This window comes from Plasmodium inui (assembly GCF_000524495.1).
Source record: "Plasmodium inui San Antonio 1 unplaced genomic scaffold supercont1.1, whole genome shotgun sequence".
NCBI classification, from domain to species: Eukaryota; Apicomplexa; class Aconoidasida; order Haemosporida; family Plasmodiidae; genus Plasmodium; species Plasmodium inui.
This window is the reverse complement of record NW_008481835.1, coordinates 1,822,426-1,836,319: the sequence shown is the minus strand read 5'-3', so window position 1 is coordinate 1,836,319 and position 13,894 is coordinate 1,822,426. Positions and strand designations below refer to the sequence as shown.

General features: G+C 37.8%; 2 protein-coding genes across 2 annotated transcripts; one reads left to right on the top strand and one right to left on the bottom strand.

The window, feature by feature from the left end:
- Nucleotides 1-546: 546 nt before the first annotated feature.
- C922_00411 (hypothetical protein) lies at nt 547-2,418 on the top strand (the record flags this gene model as incomplete). The annotated part of the gene is made up of 1 exon (XM_008816027.1): nt 547-2,418. One exon carries the CDS (start codon nt 547-549, stop codon nt 2,416-2,418), a length of 1,872 nt encoding a protein of 623 aa, XP_008814249.1.
- Nucleotides 2,419-2,824: 406 nt separating this feature from the next.
- On the bottom strand, nt 2,825-13,737 carry C922_00410 (hypothetical protein; the record flags this gene model as incomplete). The annotated part of the gene is made up of 17 exons (XM_008816026.1): nt 2,825-2,948; nt 3,051-3,214; nt 3,359-3,856; nt 4,052-4,340; nt 4,594-5,972; nt 6,039-7,385; nt 7,623-10,052; nt 10,181-10,296; nt 10,424-10,617; nt 10,818-11,192; nt 11,353-11,441; nt 11,637-11,723; nt 11,834-12,037; nt 12,186-12,423; nt 12,562-12,614; nt 12,930-13,336; nt 13,467-13,737. 17 exons carry the CDS (start codon nt 13,735-13,737, stop codon nt 2,825-2,827), a joined length of 8,265 nt encoding a protein of 2,754 aa, XP_008814248.1.
- Nucleotides 13,738-13,894: the final 157 nt, after the last annotated feature.

The following is a 13,894-nucleotide window of genomic DNA, read 5'->3' as shown; positions in this document are numbered from 1 at the left end:
TTTAAAAATATCCACATACGGCAAGGCGAACTTTGGGTGTACACACGAGAGAAAAAAAAAAAAATAGTTGCAATTTAAAAAGAAAAAGCGGCATTATAATACACCACGCCAAATGTAAATTACATTGTGGAACGAAGGGAGGAGTTACGCCACATGAGAAAGCTCGCGCTGCACATAGTTGTTACAAAGTAGGCGAAGCATCCTCATCCGCGTGTAACACCCATTTTAGAGTAAGCGCGAATGAAATAAATATACAGCCATAGGAAAAGGCTAATTAAAAAAACGTACAGAAGAATAATTCTGCACTTTAGAAGCCACACCAAGAAAAAAACAAAACTTCCCATCTATCTGCGCTGCAAAATATTCACACCATTGCGCGAATCCCTGGAAGGGGAAAAAAAAAAAGGCAAACCGACAAACAGACAGGCAGACGGACCGACGGACAGAATAAAATTCTCTAAAAAAACGAGACATCATAAATGACAAATATCTACCATCCAGAGCGAAAAAATACAAACGCACACAGTAGAAACATACATGTGAAAAATGGAGAAGGCCACAGTTAAGGGAAGCTTATTCGATGACGAGGTGGACGTGAAAGATTATGATGTTATGCGGAGAAGACTCGATTTCCTGGAGGGAGAAATGACCATGCCACCAAACAGCATGAAAAGTGTTATTGACAAAACAGCTGCTTTCGTTAAAAAAAATGGAAAAATATTCGAGCAAAAAATATACAAGGAGAAGGAAAAGCAGTTCAGTTTTATAAATCCCTCGCACCCCTACTTTTACTATTATCAGTACAAGCTACATGAGCTATTCATAGGGGCAGAAGAAAAAAGTCTAATCCCCAAAGCCATTTTAGAAATAAAAAAAAGAGAAGATCTAAACAAAGCCAGTAATAATGAACACATATTAAAAATATGCGATTTTATAAAAGAAGACAATAAACAAGAAAAAAATAAAATTATTTATGCCATAAATGATCAGTCGAATCAGGAAATTGCACAAGAGAAAGAAGAGAAAATTGAAGTAAAGGAGGATATATACACAATTACAACTCCATTTATCAGCTCAGTCGACATCGATTTAATCAAAACAACAGCCTTATTTGTTGCAAGGAATGGAAATCAATTTTTAAATGAACTCGTAGACAGAGAAAAAAATAACAATCAGTATGATTTTTTGCGAGCAAATAATCTATACTTTAATTATTTTTCAAAACTTATCGATATATATGTAAAATGCCTACTACCAAATGATGAAATAATAGACAAATTAAAAAAATATTCCACGAATAAAAGCGATATTATAAACTACTCGTACAGTGTTTATAATTTTAATATGAAAAAGAAGGAAGAAGAAGAAAGGAAAATGGAACAAAAAACAAAATGTGATACCTTCTACGATTGGACAAATTTCTCCGTTGTGGAAACAATTAACTTTGACGAAAATGACGATTATCTTCCCCAGTCCATTGACTTTAACAATGTCGAAAATTATGTCCTAAGCCAGCTATTCGATACGGATAAAAAGTACACAAATTTGGAAAAAATTAAAAACATCTCTTATCACGATAGCAATGTAAACAAAACAGTTTACGCAGATGGTGACATGATGGAACGAACAGACAATGAAACAATTGATGCAGATACGGATAAGCAAGCTACCGATCAAGCAGGAGAGGAGGAATATTACGAAAATGGGGTGAGACGAATTAAAATGAGAGACAAACATCATAGTAATGGATACGAAGAGGAATCCTCAGATAGGTCCCTAGAAAAGGAAGACGTTTCGGGTAACAAATACCCTAAACAGGGTCCAAAAGGAAGAAAAATGAACGAAGAAAATAATGGCGCAGAAGGCGATAACACATTAGAGGAAGAGCAAGTTGTGGAGACCAAGGTAGGCCAGGAAGACGATGATAATGAAGAAAGAATCATAGTTGTAAAGAATTACGAAAAATCAAAAAAGCATCGCCTAAACAATCAAAACATGCACCTGTGCCCAATCACAAATCAACCAATTGACATCAACGATATGACGAAACATTTGAAAACGTTATTATTGGATCCGCAGTGGAAGGAACAGAAAGATAAGCTATATGAAAAGGCAAAGAAAGAAGCATCCTTCACTCCACTTGAAGATATTGAAGGAAATTTATCTCTTTTTGTCATTAACAGACCAGATCTTTTTGGCTCCATTGACGAAGAAATTAATGAACACACATTAAATGAAAATAAAAAGAACACGAAGAATATGAAAACCAATAAGAAGGAGGAAGACGTCTACAGTTATATTCATAATATTTACAATAAAATTCTGCCTGGGCCATCCATGGCCCACTACCCGCCAAATGGAGACAGTACCAAAAAGGACTCGACTGATCAAAAAAGTAAAAAACAAAGAAAAGGTTAAGAATTAATTAGGCGAATACGTCGGTAAGCAGTTTGCTCCATCGGCCATCCAAAACGGTTTTGTTTTATCCACCAGTTGGTGGTGACCAATGAAGATTCGTCGCGTCTATAAAACTGTGAACAGGAATGGTTTATCTTTACAATGCCAACAAAAGAAAAAAGAAAATGCTACATTCGCAGCTAAATAGGTCCTTTTTTTTTTTTTATTTGTGTGCAAGGCTTTTTTGAATAATAAAAAAAGCTAGCTATCCCATGGTGGTCATTTTGCCTACTTCACAACATGGCCATTGCCACGTTGCCTTTTCTCCACCTTACCACTTCGCCCCTTCTGATTCCCCCTCCTCTGGTCTTTAATTTAATTTCGTTTAATTTAATTTAGTTTAATTTTTTTGTCCCCTCACAAAATTTTAACTGTTTTTCGTTTGTTCATCATTTTTTGGTATATAAACTCCCTTTAAATAAAAATCTATCTTTTCCCCATCGGCCACGTCAATGCAGTATTTTTTTGTTACGTCGCTCTTGCTGGTTGGCCTGCGTCGATTAGGCGAAAAATGTACACGTAGCATTGTTTACATCCATGCATAATTAAAATGCGAGAAGATAAGAAGTACTAAAAAAAAAAAAGAGACTTACGTGAATGTTACTATAATGTAATCGGGAAACAGAAAAGGGTTATTCCAGTTTTCATCTTTTCCAAGGTTCACTTCATGCATGTCGTACGTTTTTCCAAATAGGATGTCTTTCGTTTTACTGAAGTGGAATACTTTGTTATCGGCGACTTTTAAGGAGTAAGAATTCTGCTTCGTAAAAATAAGAAAAAAGAAAAAAAAAGAGATTTCTATGTGTGAACGTTTTTCAGCGTTATGTTTGCAAGAGAAAACGTTTTCTTTTTCCGTCCTTTCCTTTTTCGTATTTTTTTCTTTTTTTTCTCCAAGTAGTACTCCGCTAGGTGGGTCTTCCTCCTTTACAGCCCACGTGGCGGGAATTCTCGTCGTGTTAAACAAAAACAGACCAAGTTTGTACATTTTTAATTCACTAAAGCTGATGTAAATAAAATACGCGCTGTTCCTCATTTCAATTTCGCTATATATTATTTTCCCCGCCCTTATTTTGTCAGAAAGGTTGCTCTCAATTTCGTTCAACTCTTTGCAATTTTCGATTTCCTGATTTTTCCTTTTCAAGTTGTTAAACTCTCGAAATATGTGCTGGTTCTCTTTGATGATTAAAAAGGGCACGTTATAATGACATTCGACATAAAACCTTTGTTGCCTTTTACTTGTTAAATATTGGAATGTTAAAAAATCCTCTTCTATGTACTTTTTCTCTATTTTATTTTTCAGGGGCAAATTACGACTTGTGTTGTTTTTTAGTTCGTTTTTCAGCTTCAGCTCATCTACTTCTAGCTTTACGCACACCTTACCTTTGCTCTTAATGTGGTACTAAAAAGGGGGCGCGCACGTGAAAGGAAGGTATGTATACTGACATATACATACACACATCCATATAGCTGCACATCCATGTAGTCGCGAGGGCAATCCCTTCGTGGGCTGCCCAACGTGCAACACGGACAAAAATACGAATTCACACAAAACTGACAAAGCAGTAATGCCTCATATGGCGCGCATTTGTTTTACAATTTTCGTGTTGGAATGGTCAAACTCTTCGTGATCTATGTAGACATTTTTTATTTGAAGGAACTTTTTCGTGTACATGTACGAGTAAAAAGGAATTTCCTGCTGATTGCAAAAATACAACTTGAGATTTTTGTTTCTCAAGAAAACCTGATCAAAGTATTCATTTACTTCGTTCACGTCTTCATATAATATGTCATTAATCACTTGGCTTTTGTACATTTTATCAATTCTTTTGTACGCCTTTTTGTTGAAATAATTCAAATCGAGTTTTACCCTTTTGCCGTAAGAGCTACCAGAAAATAGGAAAAAAAGCGAAATGGATGAAGCAAACAGCGGTGTTCATATGTACCGTGTGTTCTTAATAGGTATCCATTTAATTGCTTAAATTGTCACTGTGGGAGATGTCCTGGGGTCTACGCTTGTCTACTCGTATAAGTCTATTCTTATCTACGCACACCCTCATGTGTCTATGTTTATCCTTCCCCTTGGCGTCCTTGTTTCGATATGCGCCCGTATCTACTAAATTTGCCTCTTTTAATTACATTTTACTGTTATGTAGTAGCGTGATTCTCGGCTTCTCCACATTAACCGATAGGTAAAACTGCAGAGAGAGCAACTTCTTTAATTTTTCATTTAAAGCATCGCAAGCAGTTTCACTTTTAACTTGAGAGGTGACATCCATCGGATTGGCATAGCTATAATTGCAGTCAATTTTGTATAAGTGTTTCCCTTCTTTATGTGAGACGTTTTCCAAAAATAGTTTCACCTTTGTTTTCTCGTTTTTGTCCATATAGTTGTTTTCGCACTCAATTCTTATTTCGCTCCCTTCATCAGCCATGTCTGCGATCTCTGCGACGTCGGTCCTGTAGGACGGATTTTCCGTTGTCTCACCATCCGTGCATCGATTTTCATATTCTTCATTTGACTCTTCGTCAATCTCCTCTCTTTTACACTCCCTTTGTGCCGATGCTTCCCTTTCTGCTACACCTTTTTTTCCTTTTCCCCCGTTTTCATTCTTAATGTGATAAATTTTTCTGAAATTGTAATGGACCCTTTTCCTCAAATTGGACGAGTTGAATATGTCGATTTCCCGCGGTTTTAATATTTCTTCAAAACACTTGCATATTTTGTCTATTTGTTCGTTTTTCTTGTTTCTGTTTAGCTCTTCGAATTTTTTAAGAATTTCCTTATTTATAAAAATAGAATTAACAAAAATGCATTTATCGCCATTCTTCGTTTCCCTGTGTGGGCTCAACAAGTGCAGCGATTTAATCTGGGAGGTAATAAATACTTTGAAGACTCTTTCGCTGTTGCTTAAATTCAACGTAATTTCATCCTCATACAAATTGACATTGTCTGCATGTAAGTGGAGTTTTATAAAGGAACATTTCATGGAACGTAATACATTTTCGAATTGGAAAAAGTCCACAAAAAAGTTACTTCTTAAGCCAAAACAGTATTCCCTCTTTTCGCGTAGAACGTTATTCAAGTACTGATAATAGTGGTCTTCCTTTTTTCCGTTTTTTCCTATATATGCAGCGCTTAAGTGTTTTAACTTGCTGTACTTTCCACAATTCACGCTGTTTAAATGGATCGACTTACAACGCGCACTTTCTCTTTTACCCAATTTGTATTCACTTACAAAACGGGAAATCCCTGGCCACTCCTTCCTCATAATTAAATTATCTATGCACAAGTGGAATGCTTCATTTAAGCTGTCATTTATATACGCCGGCGAATGCAACTTCAGGCGAAGGTCGTATTTGTTCCTATTGCTTACTATTACGTATATTGTGCTATTTTCTTTATTCAGTTCGCAGTAGTAGCTTTTGAATAAGTCTGTGGCTTCATCTAAAGTGTGGTATTTCCCCTCTTTGTCCATTTTCGCTGGGTTAATTTTGTCTCGTTTTACACTGTTCAGCTGCTCCCCCTTCAATTTCCCCTCTTCTCGCCCCTTTTCCACATGCGTTTCCCCCGCACCTACGACGTCGTGCGCCCCTGTGATTTCCCCTTGTTCGTACTTAAAGTCCAGTTCGCGCTTATTCCTCCTCACAAAATCGATAAAATTATAATCGACTTTATTGTTCAGTGTGTGTAGGAGTTTATGTACCCACCCAAGTTTCTTCACCTCTTTATTTGCCCTTCTGTTTGTATGTTCACCCTTATCATGGGGGAAATCACCCTTCGCACATAAAGCTCCTTGGTGAATTATTTCATTGGGAGGTTTTTCTCCTTCCCCTTTTCCATCCACATCCTGTGTGTGTTTTTCCTTTGTACTTATTTTCTCGCATGTTATTTCCTTTGTTTCAAATTTTGACTCAATTTGGAGCACAAAATTTTGAAACTCTGCCAGCACATCTTCATCAAAATTGGGGGGAAAAAACTTCTTCATCTGCTTCAAATATTCATTGATTGTTTCCCCCCACATTTGGTCATCCTTTTTTTCTCTTTTTATAAAGTGCAGTTCGTCGATAAGTTTGTTTACAAACGAGTCGGTCGAGTTTGTCCCTGTTCCCTTCTCCTCCTCTGTCTCATTTGTTACACAAGTGGTGGCCCCTTTTTGGCACCATCTCCTCTCACATACGACCATTTTGACATAGCTTAACAAAGATAGCAATAAGTCTTCTTCTCTGATTAGGACAAAATCAAATGTGTGTCGGGAAAAATAACAAGACACTTTTATAACTTCTCGATAATGAAAATAGTTCAATTTTACGGGGAATTTCAATTTTACAAAATTGTTATCTTTCGTTATGACATCATCGTGAAAGAGCAACAATCTAAATTCGTGCGCTTTGCTTTGATTTCCCTTTACTTCGTTTGAGTGACAATCCGCCATGATGACACAGGCGTGTATTGGGCTACCTTCTTCCATGGAATGTTCTCCTTTCAAAAGGGGACCTCCATTCATATATTCTACCCTGTTTTCCTTAGTACAGAAGTGCTTTTCCACTTCTAATTCTTCCGTATTTTGATAAAAAAAACCCTTGTCCTTTTCCCTCTTCACGTTATTAACCTTCGCAAAGGTGTAGAAGTCTTCATAATAGCAATCCAACTTGGGAGTACAATTCCAGACCACCACATACGCCTTTTTCTGATAATTATATTCAAATTGGTTCTTTCCCACTTGGCACATTTCATAAAAAATGTCTAACTCGTTTAAATTTTTTACCTTCACGTGGAATGCGTCACTGCATATTCCTACGTAATTTTTTCCCCTTTTCGTATCAGCAGGGTTAGTACTACCTAACTTTTTGCCATGCTTTATTTTTACGCTTCCATTTTTGCACTCTCCCTCAATTAAGATGTCTCTTCGAAATGCGTTCCAGTTTATCTGCAGGGAAAATTGGAAAGAATGGGCCGTTAGGCGGGGACGCGAAAGAGAAGGGGCAAATGGGTGTCCCCACATATAGGCCCCAATGGACACTACTACAAATGATGACAACGTTTTTGTTTAACCACTTTGGTGTCACTTCTTAGCCCCTCGATGTGCATCAAAAATGCCCCATTGCACACGTCACTGTGCATGCAGCGCTGTCTATCTGGCTTTGTCTCTCCCGCTTTGCATTACCGTGAGGAGGGGACTTATACTTCCCGCATGCGGAAGGAAGACGAAAAAGAGGAAAACCGTCTCTCTTAACGGAAGCAATAACAAATTGGATGGGTAGATCAAAAGGTGCGGCGCAAACTCTGCCTTGCTGTTATGAATATACAAATCTTTATCCGCATGATATTTGTAAATTCCTTGCAGGTTGCCACTAAGGTGATGGCAACGAGAAGGTCCCCCCATCAAACTAGCCATCTTTCCATTTTCCACTATATATTTTTCCTGACCAAACTGGTAAGAATAGCCATGTCCATGGGTACATGCCAAAAAATTACTCTCAAAGAAGTGGATGCAACAATCGTATTTAAACGAACACCTGCACAAGTCGCACTGGTACCCGTCACCCTCCTGCTTAACACAACTCTTGTCTATTTCATTTTCTAAAAATAAAAAAAAGTTTCTCCTGAAATTGTTAAGCAGATCCTCGCGTCCGAGTATGCTCCTTTTCTTCCCCTTATTTTTAAAGGCAGACGAATAAAGCATATACAAGGTGACGAACCCGCACTTCTTCTCCGATGTCTGGCCCAATTTCATCAATTTTAAGTCTTTATCTAAGTTTTCAATTTTTACCATGTTGCAAAAACAGTAATGGGAGTAACTATTGCGGAAGACGAAAGAGTTTCTACTTATTTCGATCCCTTTGCACTTGGTCAATATTCTCCCCTTAACTTTTTTTTCCAGTATATACTTACCCATGTAAAAAATTATGCTCATGTTCATTTCATGGTATCCGTAATGATTCACTAGAAAATACAAAAGGATTTTTTTCTTCTCATGTGGTTTTAGGCAGTATTCACCTTCTTCAACTTTGAGAATGTTTACACTTTTATTCTTTCGCTTTTTTGTCCACTTCTGACCCCCATCGCGTTCTTCTCTTTTCTGCCTTTGCAAAGTTGCCCCATTTTCCCCCCTTTCCTCTATTTCCCTTTTAAACATTTCATTGGGCGCATTTTTAACCAACACGTACATGCTAACCCCATCACTGTTTCCCCTTTCGTAAAAATATTTTACCACCCTTTTGTTCAAATTGAGAAAGTATTCTCTGTCTGGGGGGATACTCGCTTTCCCGCTAGTTTGGCCCCCTTTCATATTTTTCTTACTTAACATTTGATCTGTTCCTTTATCTGTGTTTCGCTTTCGTTGAATCGCCTTGCTGTTCTCCACATCGCTGCCATCCCGTGTATTATCTGCCTCTTCCCTTATTTTTGTTTTTTCCCGATCGGCGCTGCTTCTGCCGCTCCTGCTTCTACTCTCCGTGATGCTTTTTTCGCCCCCCTTTTTAGATGATCGTATGTCACGCAGCACATCTACGTAGTTGTAATAGCATATCTGATGCGCTTCTTTGTTGGCAAAAGGGTCGTCCTCTTTCCGTTTACTGCCTGCGACATCGTCCTGAATTCCATCACGGATGATAGGCGTTTCTTTTTCTTCACTTTTCGACGCGTTGGTGTTCCCCCCGTGGACAACTCCTCTATTCTTCTCAAATGGAATTGCCTTTTCCTCTTTAGACAAATCATCCAAATGAATTAAATTTTCAAAGCGGTAATTAACATAAAAATCGCTTGCATTTTTTATAGTAAAACTGGTTTTATATAAATGCAGCGGATTTAGCAAAAGGCACTTGGTCAATTTTTTCGTCTTCACATGTACATTGGGCTTAACTATATTAGCGTAGACATTCATACAAAACGCGACAAATTTTTTTTTCTTGTTTTTCTTCCCAAAGTAGGTGTTCTTCTTATTCTGTTTTTTTTTTAAACTTTCATCTTGACTTATCTCGGAGTAGCTCGAACATGTGCCACCCTCCGGGGAAGACGAGTCTTCATACTTCGAAATATCATTTTCGAATCGTTGATTCCATTCTTTATTCTTAATTATTTTGTTCTCCCTAACGCACACTAGAGGGAATCCGTCATTTTCCTCGCCCCCATTTTTTTGTATTTCTAACAAATCACCAATGCTTATATCCGATCCCTTGCTCAAATTTTTTATCACCAAAAGGAAGCAATAATTTTTGTAATTTTCGTGTTTTTCTTGAGGCTTGAAAATGATAAATACCTTTTGCCTCTTCTTATACGACAAGGTGAAATTTTTTGGGTATATATACAAAGGGCACATTTTTTTTTTTTTCTTGTTTTTTTCCTTTCGTACTTTTTTCCTGTCTTCCTCCTTCGGTGAGGACTTCCCCTCTGCTACTTCATCGTATAATAAATGTGGACACGTAACATCGAATACCTCATTGTAGTGGTACACCCCTCTGTCTTCTTTGTCAAAAATGGTTTGCATGTCGTCCTTTTCTGAGTTTGCCTTTACGTATACGCTACATGACACTTTTAGGTCAATCAGCCCGTTGTTTAGGACCTCCACTTCGGCAACGTTGTACCCGCTGTTAACCTTAAATCAGGGGGGGGAGTACCCTTCGCGTGAATAATCAGTGCGTGGAAAGGAACCCCCCTTGGGGTTACAGCAGCACGTAGCTGAGCACACACGTGTAGCGAAACATTTCCTGAACTCTGAGTGACTACCTGGATGTCCGGAAACCTAATCGAGTGTAAAGAAGTGCTGTAGAAAAAGTAACTCAAGTTGTCTCTTCTTCCCCCTTGCAGGTATTCTGATATCTTCCGTTCGTAACATTCCCCTGTGTACAATACGACAAAAAAAAAGAAAAAAAAAAACATGTTCTTCTGCTACTTCGTCTTTAGCTTGATCCATATTTTGAGAGAATTATAGCACATAAAGAGGACCAAAGGAAAAGGAGAACCCACCTGGCACATTCCCATTTATATGTACCAAATTTAAGAGCAGCGGCTCCACCAAGGCTTTAACGCAAAACGGAAAAACGTTCATTTGGTTCCAGTTCAAAAAGTCACATCTTCTTTTGTCTTCCAGTTCGCCAAAGTCGCATTCGATGTCCGTTACCATGAGGTAATCCTTCTCGTAAACTCCTATTTTGCCGCTTCTGCGTTGGTGAAGGTTTTGCAGCAGTGAATACATAAGAAAGCACTTGTAAACACCAGTAAAAATATATGTATAGACCAAACGTACGCGAATTCACGCTCTGATAAATCTCTTACAAGTATGACTCCCCTCTCACACAGACTGAACAGCCTCCTCGAAGAGAAAACGGAAAAATCCAAAGTGCCTATTCGACACCCATACCTAAACGCAAAAGTAAGGACCTTCTCCTCTGCCCTTTTCAAGTTCAAATAATAACAATCTTGCAAAATATTTTCAAAATATAGTTCCTCAAAATTATGGGACAAATTTTGATATAAGTAGAGAAAATTGTGAGAATAACTCTTTACATTATTGAATGTGTAGTATGTGTCTTCCTTTTCCTTCACTTGAATAATTTTTCCAGCTCCGTTATTTTCCCCCATTTGGGGAACCTCCCTTGAATCGTCATCCTTTTTTATGAGCAAATTTAATATGTTTTCATCTCTTTCAATTCTCTCCTTTTTTTCGTAAAAGCTAAATAGCTTCCTCGGTAATATCAGTATGTTGGTTTCTTCCCCTTCGTTCTTGATATAAAATCTGTTACAGGGGGGAGGGAATAAAATGCGAAGAAAAACGGTTAATTGGGTGGACATCAAAAATGGTTAGATGTTTATGCGGGTTGTGCAGAACTCTCTTGGGGACCCCACGACACGTTCTTTTATTCATTCCATTTTTTTCTTTTTCCCAAATTGATTACGATTTTTTTTTCTTCTCGTGAGACCGAATGGGCCCAAAATTAAGAATTTTCTGGAACTTCATTTTTGGCATTGAGCGAAACGCTTTTATCTGCAAAGAGGTAATATCGCGATATGCACTTTTTGTGGGACGCTTCCGAAAAGACGCATTTCGCTTGGGGCAAAGAACTGACAGTTCACATAAAAGCGGAAAGTGGCACATATATATATATGCACATTTAGTGTACACTCGCTTGTTCTAATTTCCCCTTTTTTTGTCTATTTTTCTCTTTTTAATTATATGTACGTCTATTGTCTTGTTCCCGGCTTCCGACAGTATTTTTATTTGGTCCCTTTGATGCATCAGGGTGAAAACGTTGTAACCTAATTTTATCTTCCCAATGGGGGAAAAAAAAAGGGGGAAAAATATGCCATATATTTGTCCTTACACAGATTAATTATCACATTTTATGATTCAGACCATATTGATTGCCCCCTCTTTACCTTCAAGGAGTGTCCAGGGGCTATTTGATTGTTCAAATTGTTCTTGGAATTCTCCTCATTCTTGTTGTACACATTAATGATGTCTTTTATGTAAAAGTGGCTTGTGGATGGTGGCACTATGATGACGTGCAGCAGCGTACTGCCTTTGTTCGTGATTAGGAGGTCCCTCGTCTGCGTTTCGTCTTTGATTACGTCTGTAAAGTACTTTGTGGAGGGGCAGCTCTGTGAGCGTGTGTGTCCATCGAGGTATACTTCTAAACGTATTGTCCAACCTGCCTAACATATTTTCCCTTTGTTCTTTCCTGTTCAGAAAAACGCCAGCTGCTCTCATATACAGCGAACTCCAACTTACTACTGTAGTGGGAATAATACACAAGTAGTCATTCAAATCCTCCGTTTTGGATAAATTCAATCTGGGGTTCTTTAAATAATTAACGAACGTGTTTTCCTTTTCTTGATATTTTTTTATTTCCTCCTTCTGCTCTTCTACTTCCTTTTTTAAATCTTCGTCTTTTTTTTTTTTGTACTGCTTTTCCAATTTGAGCATGTACTTTTTCATGTACTTCTCTTTTTCTTCGCCGCTCAGCTTGCTGTTTTTCGGTTCATAATTATCCAAGAATGACAATAAAAAAAAAAAAAGAAGAAAAAAAAGAGTGTGTAAAATTTTCCTCAACAGACATCTACACACTCATGTGATGATGCTTAATTTTTGTTTAAACAATGTTTACTATTTTTCAATTTTTTTCTGCTTCTTCAGCTTGTAGGACAGGGTTTCCTTTTCCTGCGATGGATAAGAAGAAAAAAAAAAAGAGTGCACCATTGCAGAAGCTATGGAATGAAACCTCGCCTGAAGTATTCCGCATGGGCAGAATAAACCCGTTGACATAGCCGCCAAATAAGTTGACGCGAAATTTCAAAGGTGGGTCATTCGGGGCACTTCTAAGGCGTAGACAAACCGTGGAATTACTCATAGACAGAGTGATTTCCATGTACTGGATTTCGCGACCACCAGCACTCGAAAAAAAAAAAAAAACACCCCATCATTTGGAACACTAACAATATTAAGTTTATGAGTGTAAAAATATTTTGTTATTACTTCTACATTGAGAGGGGAGGTCACTTCACCCTTAGTTCCAACCTTTAAATTGCCGCTCCCATTTGGGGTTCCGTTATTATCTTCTTTTTTATTTCCTATGTTCATAACAAGGTCGTCCATTCTCTGTTTTCTCATTTTAAATCCTTTCATATCTTCTAAAAATTGGACACTTTTGTTGAGGCCCTTTCCATAGCAACCATTTCCCTTTTCCGCTGCAAAAAATTCTGTTTTCCTAAGAGGAGATATTTCGCCTATACTCTTTGGGAGATTGCTTTTGAAAATTTCATTATTTTTCAGGTTAGTCAACTTGAATTCATTTGAAAGGGATAACATGCTATCTTTATCCTCTCTGTTGTTAGTTCTGCAATCCTCTGTGTCTCGTCCCATCATTTCCCTTCTTCCCTTGTCTGCAATGTGTAACATTCAGACGAAAGGATATGCACGAAGTGACACGTATACACGTTATGTGCGTTCGTGTGAACGTGCATATGTGTGTGTATTATCCCCTTCACAAGACTGTCAAACTATTCATATTACTTCTTTTCTTTCCATTATGAGGGAGCTTATCAACCCCCTTTTTCATTTTCGTCTCATTTATTTCTTCACACCCCACCTCCTTCTGAGTGAAGGACATTTCGTTAGGAAGCACGTCATCTTCTTCGTCGTTTTCAATATATCTAGTTTCCCCATTTACATCCCATTCGGATGTGTTTATCAATTTCGCACCCGCCGCTTGGTGTTCTTTCTTCTCCTTTCCCAAACCCTTTTTAGAAGCTTTATCCTTCTTTCCCTTATTTTTTTCTTCCATATTTTACATTTCCATGTTTTACATTTCTATGTCTCTTAACCACATCGAGGGGGGCAACATGAAATTTCCCTCTCCAAACTAGGCAAAAAGATTACTCATACATAAACGCCTATATTAATAACTACACATTGACATTTCTGTTCCTATTAAAATGCGC